Source organism: Pipra filicauda, unplaced genomic scaffold (genome assembly GCF_003945595.2).
Source record: "Pipra filicauda isolate LSUMZ 115617 unplaced genomic scaffold, ASM394559v2 scaffold50_size3627746_pilon, whole genome shotgun sequence".
Lineage (NCBI taxonomy): Eukaryota > Metazoa > Chordata > Aves > Passeriformes > Pipridae > Pipra > Pipra filicauda.
This window is the reverse complement of record NW_024104654.1, coordinates 1,019,456-1,042,767: the sequence shown is the minus strand read 5'-3', so window position 1 is coordinate 1,042,767 and position 23,312 is coordinate 1,019,456. Positions and strand designations below refer to the sequence as shown.

The following is a 23,312-nucleotide window of genomic DNA, read 5'->3' as shown; positions in this document are numbered from 1 at the left end:
AATGACAACTGAAGCCCTGGAAAGTGAGTATACAACACTGTGACACTTCTTAACAATGCATGATTAAAAAGAAGGTATTCGCTATCAAAAATGCAACTTGGAAGTTTGGTATTCAATTTCAAATTAATAGATTTTGGGAAATAGGAAACCAGAATGGTTTTATATTTGGAAATATAAATGGAATATAAAAGCAGACATACAACCTTTATATATATATATATATATATATATATATATAAGAGCACACATTTTGTAACATGTTTTCATTTAGTTCTGTAATTAATACAGTAATAAAGTCTTACTCACTAGGATGGATTCAAATGGCAATGAGAGCTTTGGATTTAAAGTTAGTAAATTTTTGTTACTAACAAAACTTAAAATACGAGGCCAAACCAAAAGCCGCTTTTGACAGAAACTATCACCAAAGTAGCAGTGATTCATCTCAATAGGATTAATATTTAACTAATATCTGCAATAAAAATTATTATTTAATCATAGTCTTTTTGTTTGTTTTTTGGTTTGGAGGGAGTGCTTTGGTTTCTGTTTGTGGTTTTGAGGGGTTGTGGGATTTTTGGGGTTTGAGTTGCTGTTTTTCTTTTATTTTACGTAGGAGTAGTAAGAAGAGTATTATACCCAGTGGAAGACCTGGAGAACCAAAGAGTTGCACAAGTTGAAAGGCAAATCCTAATGATAAGGGAAGTCCCAGAAAACTGCATTTCACGTCCATATCTTGATTATCTTCAGGTTGTGAGGCCTCTGCTGGTTCAGGGTCATCTGCTTCATTCACCTTTTCACTGCAGCTTGCCAATATACTGGAATCTTCTGGATATTCCGAAACAATTTTAACAGAAGACAAAATATCTGGTTGGCCATTTGTAACCTCTGAAGAAACTTGTTCGCTCTCATCCTCTTTTTTATCAACTACCTCTTGCATCTTAAGAGTTGTAGTTTGCTCCTCCTTTGTTCTGGAAGCTACACAAACACTGCAGGAATATTTTGATACCGGAGAACATTGTCCTGAATGAATGTGAGAAATATTGTGTAACAGAGCATCAGCATCAGGAGTGGGTAAGGAAGAGGTTGCCTCGGTGTCACTGTAAGGTACAAAATATTCCTGCAATGCAGAGTCCTGTTCATGTGCATCTCCACGGTCCTTGCTTAGGAAGTTCTTTTGCTTCACTTCCAAAACACTTTTTTGGGGAATGTTTTCTTTTACTGGGACTTCCTTCCCTCCCTCTGTATGATCAGCAATCTCTCTTGGTAGGTTAAACTTTGGTGCTAAGTTAACAATTCTCCTGCACCTTTTCCTCTTCAATGTAATTGGTGTAGCATCATTTATTGGAACATTTACTTCACTCGAACACTGCATGAAGGTGGCCCTGGCTTCCACAAGGGAATCAAAGTGCACTTCACCAGCTGGAGATGCAGACATACCATTGCTTATTATGTTGCCAAACTCCTCAGTTTCTGTTTCATAACGTTTTTCCTTTACTAATCCTTCTTTTGACTGATCGCAGTTTAGCTGTGAACTGTTTGTCTGAGTTGGTTTAGGTTTCCTCATTTTTTGGGGTCTTCGTTCACCTACAAATTTATCCTCAGACCAAGGAGAGAGAGAAACTTGTGTATCAAAGCCCAGCTGCAATTCCTCAGTAGATAAATTTACTGAAAAAGAAGCCCAGGCATTAGAGCTAGTCTCTTCTGCTTTTAATGCACCTTTGCCCTCTGTGTTATTATCAGGCACAACATCACGTACCTTTGAATTGTAACACTGAGAGATTTGTTTTTCTTCACTGTTTAAACTTATCAGCTTAGCTTCCAAGTCAGGTTCACATGTAATTTGACACGATTTCGTTTTTTCTTCTATGCTTAACAGTGATGTGTCATTATCTTCAGAGACGCCTTCTGTTTCACGGATGGAATTTTCATCATTGCTTATTTTTAGGAAACTGCTTCTGCAAAGATTTTCTCTGTGCCTTTGATTTGCTTCCTCATCATTGAACGCATTTTTGGTTAGGTTTTCAGTAGAAAAAAGTTTTACATCTATTAAGAGTGAACTGTCACTTTCTACAGGCAATTCGTTTTTCAGTGCACTGTTTGACATCATTGAGACCTCAGGCACAGCAACCAGAAACCTTTCTCTTGAAACCCCTGCAGTTTCTCTTAGGCTTTCATCATCACTTTTAGGCTGCTCTTCACAAACTATTACTGGATCCTTTGGACCTTTGCTGAATGTACACAATGATTTCCTGTTTTCTTCTTCCACATCCTCCTCTTCACTTTCTGATCTGTCCTGGTCACCTGGAGTTGGATAACAATCTACTCCATGTAACATTTTCTTCATAATTTCTGTGTGATTAGTTTCCATTGTTTTGTTTCTTTTTCGCTTTTTCTTCTGCTTTGCTTTCGTCAACGGGTGCCCAGTGATCGTCTTTAAAATTGTCTCCCTATGTGAAAACAAACAAAAAAATTAAATGTAAACAACTAAATTTGAGTAATAATGTATTCATGGTGATCAACTTGAAGAATAGGTACTTTATGTTAATATGATGATCAAATACAGACTATCTGGGTTTTTTTAATAGATAGGATCTCAGATGAAACCTTCTATTGATTAAACAAATGTACACCTTACAATTCAGGACAATTCCTGAACATTTCAATCCATTTAAATAAACACAGTTGCTATCTCATTAACTTAGCTTTACAAAAAGTATCACAAATCACTGCAAGACCAAACATGTTTCTGAATGTCTTTCTAGCATATGTTTGAATAATTGATACTAAAGAACTGGTGCTATTCTGAAATTTCATTAAATGTCATGGTGAGCAGAAAGGTACTAAGTGAAGGACACAGTAAGAAAATGTCATCCATTAAGATCAAATACTCAAGTTCAAAATATACTAACCAAAAATCCAAATAATGTAAAGGTACAGTGACTACAGCAACTTTGATATTTACTGTTCGGCATATTACCTGCTTATTCATATGTATTTGGAAAAAATACTTCATATTTTATTATCAACAAAATAATACACTATGGAAAAAATCACAGGGTTTTAGGAAAAATAAAACGTTTATTTACAATTAATTTTGTAGCTCTTTTCAGAACATCTTATTTCTTTTGCCTGCATTTCTCATCAAATCTGACAGATAGCAGCCCTTACAGTGACTTCTCTGAAATACTGATGTTGACCTGTCAGCCAGCTAACCCTGAAACGAACACTCAGAAGAAAAACCTCGTCCTGGCATCTAACTTCTCCTATTGCAACTCTTCAGAGAGAGATTAGATTTTCAGAGCTAAGTTTGACTGATGAACCTCTCAAAGATCTGCTCCTTTTCTGTAGCCCTTTGTTTGGGATGTTACTTCACAAAATACACTAAAACAAAGTAGTAGCTAGAAGAATTATAGGGTAAAATTAGTTATTTTTTGTGAATCCATATGTAAAATCACTTGCTGTAAGTGCTGTATTCTAAAATTCTAAAGAGAGAAATAAAACAAAAAAAAAAAAGGGAGACTGTCCATGTGGAGGGAAAGTCAGTCATTAGGAGGCAACCTGGGAACTAAAGATCACATATGGAAACCTATCCTTACCCTTTATTCATTTTTAAATTTATTAATTGTTGTCTCTTGTAAGTTCTTTTTAATTTGAACTCTACAAAGCAAACCCTCCTAATTCTCTGAATGCAAAGGACATCAGCAGCCTTCTCAGCATAACAAAGTTACTTGACTGCAACAGGATTCAAGTCTAGGTGCCTTGATATTGCTGCAGAGAGCACTACAGATCTCCACAGTGATCTTGTTGGAAAGCACACAAAATTTATTGCCTTATAATGGTATCCAAATAAGACATCCTACTAAGAAATGGGATTTCCTTCAGATGTTGGCATTTAAGTCCACATGGTGCTTTCCTCTCAGTAATGAAAACTGACCTCCCCTTTTCCAAACCAGTGTATTTTCGATATGGTGCCCCATAGTTTAAGTGCGGATGTCTATATCACAGACATTTGAAGTTCCTTGTTGAATTCTGCTTACAACACGGTCCCTACTCAGCAACATGCCTCCTATCTCCCCAAAAAAAGAGACAAAGAATGCCAAAGTTTTAGGATTGAATAGATCTCATTTGTCTATTGAAATAAATGATATCAAAGTGAAGCATCTGCAACAGTAGTTGGAGATTCTTACACATACCCCAGACTTGCAGAAATCGTATACTAATCACACATCATGCCTTAAACCTTGACATTAACTTCCTTCTTTGATGAAGACAAGTCCTGACTTGAAAGTGGTTTTAGACAAGGAAATTCACTGAAGTTTTCAGAACCAAAAACCCCGTTACCAGTGAAATAAAAAATAATGTCCAAATTTTAACTGGTTTTAATGGAGTGGGGAATAAAACATCACACCTGTGCACCAATTCCAAGAAGAATTTATTGTTGTATCTAAAAGTCCTCTGCTGCCAGAGGACTGCAGAAATGACAACCAAATTACCAATGTCAGCACTGGCTCAGGAAAGGAACAAACTTCTCCAGTCTTGGTATTCCCGGATGTGAATTTGTGCTGTTGCTGATAGAAGCGAACTTCTCTTAATATTCATTCAAGCATGTTTGTGGTGTCTAACCCCTAACACATCTGACAACACTTTCAGGAAAATGCTGACAAAACTTAGGCTGGGATGTCGCATCAAAAGGTATCGCAGAAATGCGGGAAAGAGTCTTAAAGGTCAGCTTATTTACTCTCCTCACTACTAATTCTGAATAGGAAGGGAAAACTATACTGAACACAATTCACTTTAGAATGCAAAACCAGCAAAAATATATCCAAAGTATGGGAGAAGAATCCCCAAGATGATCCAGAGAAATTAACAGCTATTACTGCATTGAAATTGTTGTATGTCAAAATAACAACAAATGCAAATGTTGATCCAGGATGATGATTTAGCATATGTAGCTATGACCTTCATTAGTGACATTCAACAGTTCATCATTAATACAACTATATCATTTCTATGCTTTGGAAACATGGAGGTTTTATAGCAGTTCAGGAAGATTAGTTTTCTAAAGATCTAAATTTCCTAAAGAGAGGACTAAAGCAAAAAGAAAACTGATGAACTATTACATGTAGAATAAAAAAATGTATTATTCTTCATGTTTCCAGGTAACCTTTCTTTCCCAAATGATTCCTAGAAAATACTACTCCAAAGAAATACTCTGGCACCATGATGGCATAGCTAAAATTTCCTGCTTGGGTTGAAACCCAGTATCATGTTAAGGTTTCTACATTTAATGAAGCAGATTGCCTACTAGTTTTCTTTACATTTGTCTCAATTCCTTCTCTTTTAGTACACCTACATACCTTTAGAGTATTTTCCTTATTGTAAAACCATATAGCACACAAACACTGAGAAAATTCAAGAACCAGCATACACACAGACATCACTTCTTTACAGAGGCATTTGCAAGTGAGTTGTTTTCAAACCCATAAAACACAGGCAAAAGGGTAAAGAAAAAAAGTGCTGTTTCAGATGATATTTAAATTTTGCTACATTTACAAAACTGTCTAGTAATAAAAAGACCTGAAAAAAAGTAACAGTATCTTTGTTCAAATAGGAATTCCCATTCTGTAACAACACTTGGAAATTTCTTAGTCTACTGTTTAGACAATATTAAAAGCTTTTTGCCATAACTCTGTTACGTGTGACTTCTAGGTTGTAACTTACAGCTCAAAGTAGCACTGACCATCTTGACTGAGAGTCAGTGCTCAGATGATGCTCTTTACTGGAAAAACAAATGCACTCTCACAACCACTGAGGCAGAACATGCAAAGTGATGAATCTAAAGCAATCAGTCACATTAGGCTGAAAAATGGCAAAACCAGAAGAGTTACTTATTTGCAGTCGTACAGACTTCAGCTCTAGCATGCATCTAAGCTGATGTCTGCTTGATACAAAAAATGCCTGCAGTCACTCCTGTAATGAAATATAGAATGGAATCATAAATTCATCTAGGTTGGAAAAGACCTCTAAGATCATCAAGTCCAACTATTAATTCAGAACTGCCGAGTCCACCACTAAACCATATCCCCAAGTGCCACATCTACATGTCTTTTAAATACCTCCAGGGATGGTGACTCCATCACTTCCCTGGGCAGCCAGTTCCAAAGCCTGAACACTCTTTCAGCAATGTTTCCTAATAACCTAAATTTAAAATCCAATTCTAGATGACATTTAGCAATGAGGCATATGCTCTTTCAGAAATGTATGTTATCATTAATCTATAAAGTCTCTGGAGTGGGTTTTCAACATAAAAATTACAGTAGAGCAGCTTACATAAAATAGCATTTACTGGGATACACTTTATCTTCTCTACTTGATAAGTCCAAGTACATTGCTGAATTCCTTGTGACCTAATTTTACTTCAGCAACAACCAGAAACCAAAGTTATAATTTTGGAATAACAAAAAAAAGCCAAGGTACCAGCCTTTTTGTTACATATCTTGCCTTTAATACTGAAATGAGTGACAAAAGATCTAATTCCTCAAACCAAATGGAATATTGCTATCAGGTGATCAAGCAAGTAGAAAAAACCACATAACTTGCCAGCATTACTGGGCTTCCTAAAAGCTAAAATTCCATTAGACAACTAAGCATTCAGCTTAGCACTTTGTTGCTGAAGAAACAGTCTTTGTCATCCTTTCCTACTTTGTTCCAGATGTTGCCCTTGCACTTCCACTACTTTTTTTTGCTGGCTCTACCACTCTCCTTGTGGGTGGATTCACCTGCCCGACCCTGCATCAAAAGAAAACAACTGCGTACTTTGTTGTTATGCTCATTTAACTTAGTAAAGCAAGAAGTAAAAGAAGTGTCTAGTTAAGACAAAGGAAGTGGCAAGTGACTACTTCCAGCAGCAAGATGTCAGGTTGCCTCACAACAAGGAAATTCAGCACAAATTATTTGTAAGAAATGTTTACACTTTACAGTGTTGCAAATTAATTCCTTCCACCCCAAATCAGTAAAGATCCTACTAACCGGATTTGATCCAAGGTATCTCAGCATTTATTATTCTTTTGTCTTTCAACAGCATTACCACTGGTGGTGAGACTTAAATACCTTCATAAAATGTGCTCATCTATCACAACGCTCAAAGAGCTGCTCCAATCTTTATATTTTATACAGGATTGATGTGTATACTATTCTGTGCAATGTATAATCAGTTATCAGACTGCTGCCCTGTTATAGTCCAGACACAAGAGATATTGATGAAGAAAGTACACAGAGAATAACATACAGTTGGTTTGATTAAAGCATGCTTTTAGAAGCTGTTAATTTAATCAAATACATGGCAAAGTGCAAGCACTTCACTTTTCAAAGTAAAAAAGTAAACAACCCACCCATCCAAACCCCCACATTCGTGAGGTGTTAGTAACAGCAGTTTGGTTCTAAATGACAGGCTGTTCACTCCATAAAAATTTCAGGTGGGGTGACCTTACTGATCTTTGTCCTGCCTGGTTCTTGAAAGTCATAAATATCTTCTGATTGAAATGTCCTATTTTGGCTCCTTAGTCATAGACTACATGGATCAACATTAAGGAAATTGATCCCAAACATACTGTCTGACATATACTACATGTGCACTGAACATACTTGTGCCCAGTATCAAACATCCACTTTCCAAACAAGAGAAACAACTCAAAACCTGCTTCAACCTAATTTAGATGCCACAAATATCTCACCTGACACAATTCAAGAATTTGAGAAAAGAAACAAAACAAAACAATGCCCCCAGCATTAGATGCACTGATGGATGCTAGCAGATGGAGAAGAGGCACCATTTTTAGTTTGACTGAATTTTTCTGCACCATTAAGTATGGCTCAATGTTAAAAGGCAGGTTAAGAAGGAGAAAAAAAGGGCAACATGAAACACTCCAAGTGATCTGAATCCATCTTAAGGGGATGTACTTACAATACAGAGAAGAAACTGCAGCTTCATCATCAGCCTTCTCCCCCATGAAGGCTCATAGAATCGGTTTTCATTTAAGTTCTATCAACATTCAGTCCTTTGAAAATAACATGATGGACACAGATGACAATGTTATGCACTGGAAGTACAGTATGAATCATCTTGCCAAGTTTGATGACATCAGTTCTATTACTGGATGATACCAGCTAAACAACCTGATTGAAATTAATCCAGGCTAGACAAGAAATATGCTGCTTTGAGAAGAAGTTTGGAGAAATAGGAACTACAGTCAAATTTGCACTGGTTAATAGTTTGGTGTAACCTGCTGTGCTTTCTACTGATATAGACAGTTCTATGTGAGATTTTAAGGAACATCTTCAAAAATCTGTAACGAGATAGAAATATCCCACCTTCCCAGGCAATGATCTGTTTCAGATTTTCACTAACTTCTGGACAGACTACAGCACTACTGCATACGGGATATGAATCAGTAAGTTCTCACTAAATCTTAAGCACCCTCCTTTCACAGCACTGGAGCACACTTTACACACCACATCCTACAAAGCTGGTGGCCCAGGCTGACAACCATGAAGGACACAGGTGAAGACTGCGACTGACCAGACAAACACCATCCACTGCAAATGCAGGATTGCCTACTGACCAATTCACAGCTATTGAAAAAGGTGTAATAATTAACTTTAAAAACCCAACATTTTCTTTCTAAATGAACAACAGAGTTGCTCTTAGATATATAAAATATTGCACAATGTATATATAATCCAACCAGCTCAAATACAAGACAGTATTGAATCTTAGTGGATCCTTTCTTTTAGGAGAAACAAAATCTACATTCAAAAATTAACTCCTGTGAACCACCTCATGATCCATTTTTCAGTTTCTCTCCCTCACAAATCTACTGTTTTCCAGGTATCTGCTTATGCAATTCCACTCCAGAAGCTTTACCCAGGAAAAGGCAATTTACTGAGGCTCTCATGAGGCTGTGAAATACTTCCTGTTCTAAAATGTGGTTCACAAAAAAGACAGCATTTCCAGATCCTACTTCCTAAAACATCCTCATTGTGTATTTTGGTCATTACAGAGTTACTTTTAAAATAAATAAATAAATATTTTAATCAGAAAATAAAAAGACCTGTATACTGTGATACAACATCCTAGTACCTGAACATAGATCACAGCCATCATAACCAGATGTAGAGATAAGCAAGTACAACAAAAGGGTTTTTAAAGCCAAAATCAGATTTATAGGGAAGTGTTGACCTTTCTTGCCAAGGCACATTCACATCCAAACCAAATGTAAAATGAAATTTGAGACGAGACACAAGCAACCAAAGCCAAAGGAAAATATGGGTGGGAGAGTAAGGAAGCAACAAGGGTATAATGAGAACAGAATGAAATACGTGGAGACATGTAATAAGCTATTTTCTGTTAGGAACATCCAATGAAAGATGACTGATTTTTGCCGTATTTAAAATAGTTTCAATCAACAAAATTGTAGCAAAGACTCATAACTAAATATCCACCAAAGCAGGACTGTAATTCTGGAACAAAAGAATGAGTTTTGAAAACACAGAGGATGCTGCAAACTTAAGGAGGAAAAAAGGTATAAAGAAAAATATATTGCATGACAAAATATTACTTTTAACAAAACAAGAAAAAAATTCAAAAGGACAGCTTGTGGGGAGGGGTACTATGTACTCAGCTTTTAAATCTGCATGAGTTTGAACTGAGGCATTTAAAAAATAGAGAATAAGGTGTAGCTCTCCACACAACTTTTAAATAAAGAAAGAAAAGGGTAGGGGGAGACGGATCCAGTGTTACGAAGACAACTGTAGTAACCAAATACATGGCACTCAGGTGAGAAAAATGCAGTTCAAGAATAAAGAGAAAAGGGGGGGAAAAAGTTACAAGAGGAAAACAGTAAAAGAAAACAGTATCAGCAAATATTAAATAACCAGCCTCTAACCTGGATTATAGCAACATGAAAATTCAAATACTTGTAACCAGAAACAATGTTGCTATTCAGAACATTTGCTACACCTGTTGTACTAATTCTGTGCATCTCAAATACTCTATGAAATATTGAGAACTACACGATTCAGTTCTAATACACATTTCCTGGAAGGTATTACACCTTTTTCAACAAATCTCCATACTTGGCCATACTTGTATCCAAATTTCCCTATTTCTGCATACTACACTTTGGTATTAACTCATTTCCCTTTTTAAATATCTTTCACCAAAAAGACTACAGATGCACAAAAGACATGATGAATTATCCTTTAACGGTACTTTTTGCAAAACAGCCCTGTATTATTCCAGAGTGTTGGGGATGAATAGATGCAGAAAACTGTCAATTTTTCAGTGTAGTAAATGTCAATAGAAACATGTCTTCGGACAGAAAATAATAAAATTACTTTAGATAAACACATTAGTGTTTATCTAAAGTATGCTAATATTTTCTAAGTCTGGAAAGACAATACAGCTAACAAGACACAAGCAACCATTGACACTGGCCAAAAAGGGAAAAAGGAGGATCAGCTACAGGTGTTATCAGGAACCTTCAAGCAACTCTGCCAATACAGCTATGAAACAACATAACCAGAATAAACAGTTCAGCCATTTTTGCTGCTACAGTTAAAGACAGAAACTTAGTGCCCATCTGAGAACAAGAACAGCATCACACCCTGCATCCAACATCCTGAAACCAGGCAGCACTTCTGTTAGTGATTTAGGAGTCTCCTCTGATAAGTAAAAGCTAACTCTCTGATACTGTGGGCACTGCTCTCACTACATCCTTTGTAATAGAGTAATTTATGCCAGAAAGTGCCTCTGGAGGTCCAATCTCTGCTCAAGGCAATACTGAGATATCTCATTGCTCAGTGTCTTGCCCAGACAAGTTTTGAATGCTCCCAGGATGGAGATTACACAACCTAGTACCCAATGTGAATTTTCCATGTTGCAATCTCCAACCTTTGCTTTTCACCTAAAAGGAGCCTGGCTCCATCTTTGTACTCTCCCCTTAGATAGGTGACAACAGTATTAATCTGCCTTAACTACAGCCTTTTCTGTTCTTAAAACTGAACAGTACATTTCTCCTAGCTTCTCCTTGTATATCAGGTGCTCCAGGCCCTGGCCATCCTCTGCTTAACTCACTTCGGTATGTCCCATTTTACTTGTACCAGTGAGCTCAAAGTCTGACATACTCAATAAAGGCACCACAAACTAATCAGACGAGACAAACTCATTTCATCTCTGTACAGCTCAACTCCCTACACAGCAGTAGAATTTAAAACAGTTAGCTAACTTTACTCACAAAAAAGGTCTCCTAGGACCTAGACCCAGGACCAAAAAGGGCATCTAAGTTAACTATTAAAACTAAGAATTCAGTCTAGACTGCAGGAACAAAGCAGTAACAGAATGAAATATAAATGCTCTGACTTCTACGTATTACATACACAGAATTCCATTCATAATCGTATATATATAATGAATTTTTGCTGCACAGCCATAAGCACATTCTTCATAAAGTGAAGAATGCTAAATATTCATTGAATATTTAGCACATGTACTAAACGGCTGCAAAGAGCCACAAATAATGCTCCAAATGTGTTTCCCTCGTGTGCTTCAGGTAAAAGATCTATGTCTATACTTTTGTTGTCAAGGTGCCTGTAAAGCAGTGTATTCCTCTTACAAGCAATCACAAAAAATGCTAAATGGGGGGAAAGTAATACAGTCAATCTGCCCTTAAGTCAGGTTCACAAGCCTTCAGAAACTATTAATGGTTAAGAGTAAGATGTGGGATAAGCTGTCCAATAACTTCTCATAGACTATAATAACTTATAGTGTAGGTTACCAAAGCCTATGGCTAATGAATAAAGAAAAAAAATGATTAAAAGTATCATGAATAAAATAACAGCCAAATAGCATTATGGGCCCATGACTAAGACTGATTTGTACATGATACAATAAGCCCCTCAGAAATAAGCAAATATTTATTCAGTCAGTTAAGGTAGCATTTCTTAGTCTGTTAGCAATTTAGGAGGAGATTAAACAACACTCACTAAAGAATTCAGCCTTTTAAAAATCAGTAGTTAGAAAACATGCAATCACATGTTTCAAAAAAAAAAAAAAGTCAAATTCTATTAACAGACCAAAAAAAGAAAAATATTTAACATCACTAAAGACTGCAAGTACAACTGAAAAAAAATTACTTCATAGATACAATATATTCTGGCTTGGCACAACATGGTATTGTTACAACAGTACTATAAATCAGTAAGGTACAAATGATATGGTCAAGGACTGCCTGCCTACCTGAGAAATGAAGCAGCAGCATTATCAGCTAAAAGGAAACAAAGCAAAGACCAATTCCAGACACAATACTTTTATTATTCTTGATTTAGAATTACACTGACAGTCCATCTCAAGATAAAACCACCCTTTGTTGCCTCTCCATTACTACAGAAATAAATTAAGACATATTTGAGATGATCAGACCTTGACAATCTCTTACTACTTTATCTTCAAAATAAGACCAGTTACGTTTCCACATATTTTTCTACAAACTCAAATAAGCAGATTTACAGCTAATTTCAACCAACTAGCCTATAAAAAGAGGAAACCACACACACCCCCAACAAATTTATTGATGTACAAGTAGATTTTCACCTAGGAAATTATTAATGAAGAGCTTTAATCTCTGCTCTTGCTTTTATTTCAAAAGGATGAGAACATAAAACATTGAAATAAGACAAGTGCTACTCTAGAAACAATTAAGTGAAATATTTCCACATCTGATCCCCATGAAACATCTGATCCCCTCAATCAAGTATTTGCTTTCAATTTAATTTCAGCACTACATCTTCTTACTGCTTTTTACAGGGAATTGTGTAATACATGCATCTGTTCTTTTGTATGGAAGACCCTGAATTCTCACATATACCTAGTCACCTCATCTCCATGAGGTACCAGCACAGAGCAAAAACATGTCTTCTAGAAAACCTGACTGCTAGGAGGAAGCAGCAGTTAAAACTACACGTCACACATGAATGTGAAAAAACAGAAATTATTTTTTTTTCTAATTCACTGAGAATGAATCCTACTGGTCAGCTCAAAGAAGAAAGTATCAACGCAGTCTAAACTACAATAGGGAGGATGGACACAAAATAATTAAATATAAATGTTATGGGTCCAATCATAGCTAGACAAAGCCTCGTTTTTAGTTATCTACTAGCAGAGAAACAACCATGTCTGCAAAAGGTTTCAGGAGACAGATGACAAAAGACAAAAGCCTGGTTCTCTTCTTAAAGGCAAAAAGCTTAAAAAAATTATGAAGCATGGCCAACTGGATTAAAATGAACCTAAAGAGGACATGGCTACAAGAAGAGAAGACAGAATTCCTCACAGGAGACCATTTAACATCACATGTTAAAAATTAGAAGCGTTACACTAGCTTGTCATGGCTTATCCCCAGCTGTCAACTCAGCCCCACACAGCCACTTGTTCACTTCCTCCTGATGGGATGAAGGAGAGAATCAGAAGGATAAAAGTGAGAAAACTCACAGGTTGAAATAAACACAGTTTAACAGGTAAAGCAAAAGCCACGCATGCAAGCAAAGCAAAACCAGTAATTCATTCACCGCTTCCCACAGGCAGGCAGGTGTTCAGCCATCTCCCAGGAAAGCCAGGCTCCGTCACGCGTTGTTACTTGGGAAGACAAACCGCATCGCTCCGAACATGCTCTGCACCCCCCTTCCTCTTTCTTCCCCTGGTTTTATATACTGGGCTGACACCACACAGTATGGGCTATCCCTTTGGTCAGCTGGGGTCAGCTGTCCCAGGCTGTGTCCCCTCCCAACTCCATGCGCACTCCCAGGCCACTTGTTGGTGGGGTGGGGTGAGGCAGAAAGGCCTTGACACTGTGTAAGCACCGCTCAACGATAACAAAAACACTGCTGTGCTATCAACACTGTTTCCAGCACAAATCCAAAACACAGTCCCGGACCAGCTACTCTGAAGAGAACTAACTTTATCCCAGACGAAGCCAGGCTCTATGCATTAGTTAAATTTTTAAAAAACCCAATCCAACACTACTATTTTATGAAATATGGTGAACTAGCAATCTACTAAGAATGTAAAACAGGAAACCTTCATTATAGGTATGTTATGTTCATCAATACATGTATTGTATAAAAACTACAGCAGGCATTAAAAATTTTTAGATCTAGCTATCTAGTTGAGCAGCGAGTTCTTACATTTCTTGCATACATATTCTGAAAAAATAACTAATTTTCCTCTGATTTTCCTTGGTTTTGAGATAGCATGAGAAATTCAATACCTGCAACATGTATTTCACATAATTTTTATTATTTTTACATATAAACACTGGAGCGTAAAATCAACTTCTGAGATATATGTATGTCTGTGACTGTCCTATCCTCATAAAATATTAATATACCATGAAACAAAAATGTGTTACACTGACAGTAATTCCATTGTGTTTTCACCCACCATGTCATTGTACTTACCTTGGAATTCAGCTGTATAGATGGAGTCATTTAAAAGAAATGTTTGATACAGAAACAAATTGCAGAGCTTCCCCTTCTTAAGTGCCCTTTGCAAAATGCAGGCCTATTATTGATCAGCAAGCTTTGCACATCAAAAACACTCCTTGTCCACCAATAATTAAAAAGGTAACACAAGAAAAGCTGCACTTTTTAAAAATAGTACCAATTAATAGCTATTTAAATAATCAAATATTGCTAGAAACCCCCCAATTTCTCTTAAAACCTGAAGACAAAAGGTGCTAAAAGATATTATAACATCAATCTTCAATAGGAAGCTCTTTTTTTGCCATACCTTTGCACAGTGTGAATATTACATAAAGCCTCAATAAATTTTATGTTATAGCTTACAGTAAAATAGAGTAAATAAAATGAGTCTTTCTAAAACCTTTTTATCTCCCTTCCACTTGAAATATGCTTTCATGTTTAAACATAAAAGCTCTGGGATAAAGTATTACTGAGCATTTACAATAATTTCAATGATTCTTTTGAGACATGGAAAAAGATAACCATGAAAACTAAAATACAGCAAGATAATTGATTTGAATAATAGACAATGAGGGAAACAATATAGTTGGGAGAGCCTCTTCTCTACATATATGCATAATTCAATATATTAACATGCATTACTGAAACATTTTAAATTATTTTTCAAATAAATAAAACATCAATTCATATTTGAACATTAGGTGTAGAAAACCACAGAAAGATACTTCATTATATAGCTGGATTTTCAACTTTCATGATATTCAGACTTTAATGAGGAAGTAATTTTTAGGGCCTATTCAAAAATTGTTTACAATTTAAAAAAATTATGCTGGCTTTGGATTTTCCAAAATTCTGATGACTATGACACCAACTTAGTAATAGATAACCATCAGAATTCTCTTAGTTATGTTCTCATGTTCTTGACAAAATCTCCCAGTCAATGTTTACTCATTCAGTGTATAAGGAAATCAAACGTAGTTAGACCTGAAGACGGGTTATTTCAGCTAGCAGGTTAGTAGTAACGCTTCTCTGTATAAAATCCTACAGGCTTGAAAATAATACCAACTATTGCACTGGACTACTTCAACAACACTGAAGACAAATATATTTTATTAATACAGCAAGCTGTTAAAAAAGAAGCAGAGTGAACACTTACAAATTCATCATTTTTATGAGAAAAACGGCAGTAAATTAGTCACTCTCCATGCTGGCTCATTCTTTGTTATGTGCTAAACAGATTACAATCACTGTGCCAAAATTAGGAATGCAAGATGGTTTTACAGTTATATCCAGTATTTATATTGAATTAATGCATCCCAACTGTGGACTGGGATTTGACAACCTAATACTTTAATACTTCATTTTTATCGCAAATGAAACAAATTGACTTAGAAAGATACAGCTGTGAAATTTTGGGGGTTTAAAACTAAGATTTTTTTTTTTTCAGTCAGCACAAAAAAAAAAAGTTGGTGGTGTGCAGACACCACCATAGTTTATATACTACCAACAAGAACAAACAAAAAAATAATTCAGGTTGCACAGTTAAGGTTGGTGAATACTGTATTGGTAGAATGTTGCTGCAGTTGCCACATGAGCTTCTGAGACCACAAAAAAAAAAAAGAAAAAACCCACCAAGCAAAAAAAAAAAAAAAAAAAAAAAAAAAAAAAAAAAAAATCAAACCTCTGAAACCAGAAAAGCCATGCCAAAGTTTTTCCAGTTGGCAATATATGCCAAATAGAACTAAGAGACAATTCAGCATATACCTGTTTTCCAAAAAATCTCCAAAAAGGTAAGAAGGCTAAATGACAATCATTAAAATGGATTATTACATGAATAACCTCTTCTTCCAGGGCTTTATTTATCTTTTACAAGATCTCTAATATAACCCTTTCTTTAAAAAAAACTGCTCAACAGTTACCTGATATATGACAACATCATTGTCTTAGATTTATGAAGGAAGACTCTGCTATATGCCATATTATATTAAATATTTTACTAAAATCAAAGGTCTTACAACTTTAATAAATATAGTTTTAAAAAACATTAAATGTACAATTCTATTTACATGCAAGTCCATTAAAAAGAACAACCTCCAGAAGAAAATGGTCTTGAAAGAGGTCTATTTAAAACACAGAAGATCCACTACTTATTGGAGGTGATGATGTGTTTTAAAAAGGGCAAGGAACAGATCCTTATTAACTGACTGCAACTGTGTTACTGGCTACTGGAAACACTGAAATAATTCCATGAGTCTGTATTGTCACCCCACCTATGTCTTCGCTGCAGAGGTGGTCTTTGAGTGTTTTTGTGGGATGGTACCACTGAATTCATGACAATAGGTATAGATATTTGATATTCATATCGTTCCAACATCTGAGCAATCTTCTCACGAGTGACCCCATGTTTATTCCTCCTACAAAAAAAAAAAAAAATTGAAATTAACTGTCTGGTATTTTTATAGTTAGATATAAGTATATATATAGTTATACATGTTTAATACATGTTCACAGTTATATGTTTACAGTCTTTAAGAAAAAACCTCTGAATTCTCAATTTTTTTTCTTCTTGCTTTTCATATTTAAACTTTTAGTATGCTGTACCCTCATTCTCTAGGTATTCAACTTGTGCTAAGGTTTATTTTAACAATCAACCACTGCACATATTAAGTAACAGTAAACAATACGGTCCTTCTTCTTCATACAGAAATGTGATGTTATACAACTATAACTATATAATACAGTTATACAACTACGTATCTGAGTTACCCTAGAAGGACTTTGCTTTCTATTCATTCATCACATTGTACATGATATACTAGCTAATGAGCAGAGGGAAGAATAATACCATAGACTACTCCTTATGAAAGCAATGTTCAAACTAGCATAAAAAATATGCAACTACATGGTTTCTAGACTTAATGACAATATTTTCTCATCAATACATCTCTTACCACCAAGAAATCTTGTCTAATCTGAAATATTTCCACACTAAACCAACAGGGAACGTATTTCTGAATCTTTGTGCTTTCTGCCAGGGACAGAAGAAGCATCGGCCTTACCACCTTGCTCAGTTCTGTAGAAGGGAAATCAATACTGGGAACAAACAGGCTATACTGGAAAGAGGATACTCCATACAGAAATATTTTAAAAGACTGACTTCCTCACCACCCAGCCCCTCCAGGAGTTTGTATGCATTATTACAACAAAGAAGTATCAAGTTGATAAGGGTTCAAAGCATACTGCAGGTAGCACACTAGTTTCACATTCAGAGTGGAAGCAGAATTGGTGATCTCAGAAGTATTCAAAATTATGCTGGCTCCTTAAGGTGCATTTTATCAGCTTTCTTTCTGTGAAGAAAATGCTTAAGTAGAATATTTCTCTCACAGAAACTCTTCCTTGAGACAACATCAGAAACTAGAGTGATAGTCACTTGTGGCTCACTGTTTACATGTTTCTTATTTCTACATTGTGCTAAAGCGGTCCAGGAGCAGTTGCATATTGAACTTATCAGTTGGTGAGCCTTAACAGTTTTGATTTTATTCACAAATATGAACAAGGTTAATGGTAGAGAAAAAAAACAATGCCCTAGAAAAATGCAGATACTATAAAGCACTTGACACTCATGACAGACAAAATATGAGAAGAGGAACTCTTAAGTCCTTTTATGCCAAGTGATGGAAGCAGAAAGTTACTCAGTATTTTCCCTATCTTTTAGTACTCCTAGAAGGAGATTACAGCTCAAGTGCTCTGGGAATAGAGTGCACACTCATCCACAATTGAACGGATTTGTGTATAATCACATCATAGACGAGTAAGTACTTTCCCTAATAAGGAAAGGCAGGACAATAAAAGGAAAGGCCTAATAACGAGTAAGGCAGGATAATAAAATCACAAACAGCAAAATTGCATTAAGCATAGAAACTAATTGAAAAAAGGAAATCCATTTGCTGTATAGTGTTATTTAATACTGGGATCTCCTCTTCAGGCACGTCTTCACTTATCCTTTTGCAGCTTGGCTATGCTGAAAGAGCACAAAGCCATCTATCCTGGACCAACACAGACACACCTGCAAAAGCTCCTAATAGATAGTTATAATATGGAAGTTGGTTTTGCTTGGAGCAACACAGAACCTATTGATAAAAGCAAAGTTCTGTCACTATTAAATATTTTTACGCTACCCCTCAGTAAGTCTGCTTATGATACAAAACTGGGAGGAGCCCTCTCCTGAAGCAATTAAAAAAGAAAATGAAAACTTACATCACGACCTTTCTTAAACTCTCAAAAATAAAGTTTTCAGACACTGGGCCTCTATTCAAATATTTAAAGCAAGTGGAGCCACCAAAACATTTCTAAGAACCTTCTAAAAACTGGTAGCAGCACTTCACAGTTCAAGTAAACCTTTGGTTTTGGGAAAGACATAAACTTTACTCCTACAACTAATGACTAAACAATACAATTCAACAGTAACTACACTTCACGTTTGCTTATCCTTTTGCCTGTTAAGACCATGTGGAAACATGATTTTCCTGGAAGTCGAGTATGTCTCACATAATGGAAATTTCATGCTGAATATCTTACAAGTGTCTGATTATTAACCCTCTTAACTTGGCTGTGCTGTACCCCAAACTAGAAAAAACTTACTAGAATTCATTCCATCTCTAGAAAAAAAGTTAGTGGTAGCTTAGGAGCAGAAGGTGAAAACTTTAAAAGATTTGTAAACACAATAAAGTCCAAGTCGGTCAGTAATGTAAGCACTCTACAACATACTTCGTGCACTGTAGGGGCTACTTGCAAAGCTGAAACAATTATAAGCGAAGTCAGCTGGATGCATATAAAATGACAATCAGTGCAAGAACTCTGTCATCCACTGTGAAACTATTACATTACATTTCAAAAAGGATATTAACTAGGAATAATAAGCAGCTTCCTAAGCAGTCTCACAACCCAGTAGTTCAATGACCTATGTTCAACAGTACTCTAAGTCAGATCCTCTGAAGACTGGGGACGATTCCACAAAAGCTTGCAATAGAATAATATAAAATATGAGCTTTCTTTTTAACTTTTACTGATTAGTAATAAACTGTTGTTCTTTAACACTGAGACACCTGTAAAAGTAGACAAAACAAAGTACTATATTGATGCACTCCTTGCCAAATGTGGAATTTCTTTTTGTCTCCTACCTATTCCTTGCCATCAGCATTCTGTAGCAACAAATTTATCACAGTAATTAGTCATTATAATAAAAGCGATTCTTACAGGGGTCATTCATTTTCCTACACATGTCCAATAACATTTTAATATTGACTTTTTGGGCCAACAAGACAGGGCCATTATTTATTTGTCTGCTTGTTTATCCGTAAAACTTCCATTTAAAGGTATGCCTCAAAATGCCTATTTAAACAAAATACATTTCAAACTACTAGTAAAGTACTTAATAATATATTGAATAAAATATAACTTACTGTATATATACTTATGCATGCATATTTATCTGCCTATCTCTAAATGTAAAGTATCATGATTTCTGTAACAGAAACCTTACTTTTCTAATTCTTCAGGATCAAACTTCCACCAAGTATCTGGTTCATGGAATTCCACTCTGTAACCTTTTTCTAGAGCCTGCAGCAAGTGAAGAAATATGTGTGATATGTATATCTTTATTACATAAAACATAAGAAAAAATTAATAGACAAGTACAGTAAACAGATGTAGCTAACTCTGCAGTGGTAGCATGCCGAGTTTCACTCACCCCCAACCCGTCTTTTGTTCCAGGATAAGTAAATTAGATCAAGTCAATCCTCAAACTGATCTAAACCACTGCCATACCAATTAGTAATTATCAGCAACAATAGTCTCTCTCTTTAGAAACCTGAGCAAGGAAAATGTTTCTGGACAAAACACACCAACTTATCACATGTGAAGCTAAGTTTGGAAAACTGTAATGAGTGACATAATCATGCAACAAAACTTACCACTTCCACATACGGCTTCATTTCCCAGGCTTGAGTATTAGTGTTGTCTATTATAACTGGAGATCTTCCCTGCTCCATTGCTTGCTTTGCTGCAACGAAAAATAGTGCAAATTAAAAAACCACTACATCTAAACTATTCCAGATTTTTTTTTCACTAATCTACTCTGACACGCACTGTTCTAAGGGAAGGGATAAAAGATACAGACAGGAATGACAAGTAGAAACAAGAACCTGAAGGACAGGATGCCATCCAGAGGGATCTGTCAAGGCAACAATGATAAAAACATATCAAAGGCTGCTGAAATTTCAATAGAAGTGGCAGGATGAACTGAAATACGAGAAACTTCACAAAGCCACAAAAGTGAACTTACAGGGCCTAAAACCCTGACTGACACTAATTTTGGAATTAAAGTTGCAGTGGTAAATTAATTCCAGTTTTCCTAGTATTTGTGTACTTGACCTTACAATGATCATATTAAATGCATGTGTTTTGGTATCAAAATATGTATTTCACTGTCTTGTAAAAATTTGAGAGTTTGAAACTCTGTTCATCCAAAAGAAATTAATTTTTTCCCCCAATGGGTCTCACCTGTAACTATTTTTTCGCATACTTACTATATTAAAGATTCACTCCATCCCAAAAATGGGGGGAGGATAATTTTACCATAATAATTTTCTCATTTGTGAAGAAAATATATTTTTGTCTTCTCCATAATTCTGACATGAGGATTACAAATGTAATTTGTAATCTGCTAAATATGTTGTAATATTAATAGAAGCAACTACAGAAATAATTTATGCAGCTGATTTTACCTATATGAAACTTCAATCTAGACCTACTCATTAGATAAGAATCCCAACTACCACGACCACAATTTCCTCTGAAGTTCACATTTCATGTATTCCAAGGATCCACACACAAATGAAACCAAGAGTTTCTGAAGTACTTCCAGTCAGAGAGCTCTATCTAGTCAAAGCAGGAGGTAAGAATTGAGTCTATCTTCAACCCAAAAGTACTGCAAATGTTTTGCAGTGTTCTATAAAACATGACACAGCTACTCTTGTTCCTGTTATCAAAATCACTGAGTAACTACATCATATACTATAAGTTACCAAAACCACTGTGTAACTAAGTGGTACAGAACTAGAGAGATCTTTAGATCCAGCCAGAAGCAGCCGTAAGCCATTATTAAGTGAGAATTGTTCGGTGGTCTTGTAACTGGAAAGCTTTGAGACCTCTCATCCACATACTACTACCTTACCAACTCTTCTGCTCCTTTGGCTACTGCTGGGAACTTCATTCAAAGTATTCGTTATTGCTGCACTCAAATCTCAAAAGGGCTCTTGCAATTCATATTCTAACAACTGCTCTCAAAAATTCTGTTCATACAGAAATGTTCCCCAATGCATATCATAAATTTTGCATTAAGGTAAGAAGGGGAGAAAAGGGGAGAATACTTTTTTTTTCCTTGTCCCTCTGTATCTTTTGATGCAAAAAAACTCCTCTAGACAGGAAAGAAGCTTCTGCTTGAGACACTGCAGCACAGAGAGCAATCTGCATGGACTTGCTTAGTTTGTATACTCCTTGGAGAAGATCAAACAGACAATGAGATTCTTAGAAAACTGCTACAGAAGGAGCAAGAATCTGTCTACAATCCTTCTTATGTCAGGTATCTACTTCTTTACCAATAAAACTCAACCTTTGGACACTGCCATGTATTAAGAAAGATGACTTATCCAAGCTGTTAACTGTTAATCTACACAAGTGAAATAAAGTCTTCCTCAGAAAAACTCCATAAATTTTGGACGAAACTCAGATCAGTAAAGATAATGGAAAAAACCAGAATCCTCTGCTCTGCTCTTTTTGACTTGGATAGAGTTAGTTCTCTTCACAGTTGCTGGTATTACATCATGACATCTGCTGTTGCCAGCATTAAAAAGTTTGAATTCTGCTATCAAGATACTACTATCAGATGGAACAAATCAGTAGGGCATAGCCCAAAGAAACAAGTTTTTCTATTTTTATCTCTGAACCTTGTAGAAGTTCAAAATTTGATGTGTATATATATATACATGAATTAAAGAATAAAGAATACTTTAAATGCATAGTTCTATATACGCTATGCTAAAATATATATACTCCTTTTCACACAGACTCTTAAGACACATGCATGTTATGCTTCATTTCTATTTTCTCAGTATAACATAGTTTAACAGGATTCCCCTTATGCATTCAAACCTCTCTTCTGGTTCCAGTCATGGGCATCACCAAGCTGAGCAGCATTATACGTGTATCCATCCTGCTGACGGAAGTAATCATCGGTGCTGAATACAATGCCATCACAACTCTGACCAAGCAGAATGCTGTTAAACAAAGGAAAACACAAAAATAAATAAACTTTAAATTTTCAGATAGATTAAAAAAGACACATAAAAAGAATATAGCTAAAATAGATTTAACTGTGTCCTACTTCTGAACCTCTTGCAAACTTCAAACAGATTTATAAAAGTACACTCATGCATTACCAATAATCCTAATCCAAATTAAAGCAATATATTTTCCCCTTCTCTACTATTTCTGTAGTTGTTGTTTCTTCTCCACCCCCAAGAGATGTTCTAATTAGATCTATCTAATTTATGGCTTTACTGCAATAAGTTCTAAGTACCTCATAATAACTGAAGATATTTACTAACATTTTCCATCTCAATTCTCACGTCTAGAAACCAATCTGAACATGAGGCCTCCAGATGCAGCTGAAAAACAAACTGGATGTTTAAATCCTTTTTCAAGACCTTAAACTCTCAATATGC

At 35.7% G+C, this 23,312-nt stretch overlaps 1 protein-coding gene across 9 annotated transcripts in view; it reads right to left on the bottom strand.

The window, feature by feature from the left end:
• Positions 1–23,312, bottom strand: part of N4BP2L2 (NEDD4 binding protein 2 like 2) — a 46,260-nt gene that overhangs the window by 10,325 nt on the left and 12,623 nt on the right. For 5 of the 9 annotated variants that reach the window (XM_027728945.2, XM_039386841.1, XM_039386842.1 and 2 more), the window contains 5 exons: positions 22,741–22,865; positions 20,502–20,590; positions 20,072–20,148; positions 16,800–16,943; positions 634–2,444 (listed from right to left, as the gene is read on the bottom strand). In XM_027728945.2, the coding sequence (XP_027584746.2) occupies positions 634–2,444; positions 16,800–16,943; positions 20,072–20,148; positions 20,502–20,590; positions 22,741–22,865 (2,246 nt within the window). Of the gene's footprint in view, positions 1–14; positions 2,445–16,633; positions 16,944–20,071; positions 20,149–20,501; positions 20,591–22,740; positions 22,866–23,312 lie in introns of those variants that run through there. The other 4 variants (XM_039386843.1, XM_039386847.1, XM_039386846.1 and 1 more) reach the window with 4 other exon arrangements.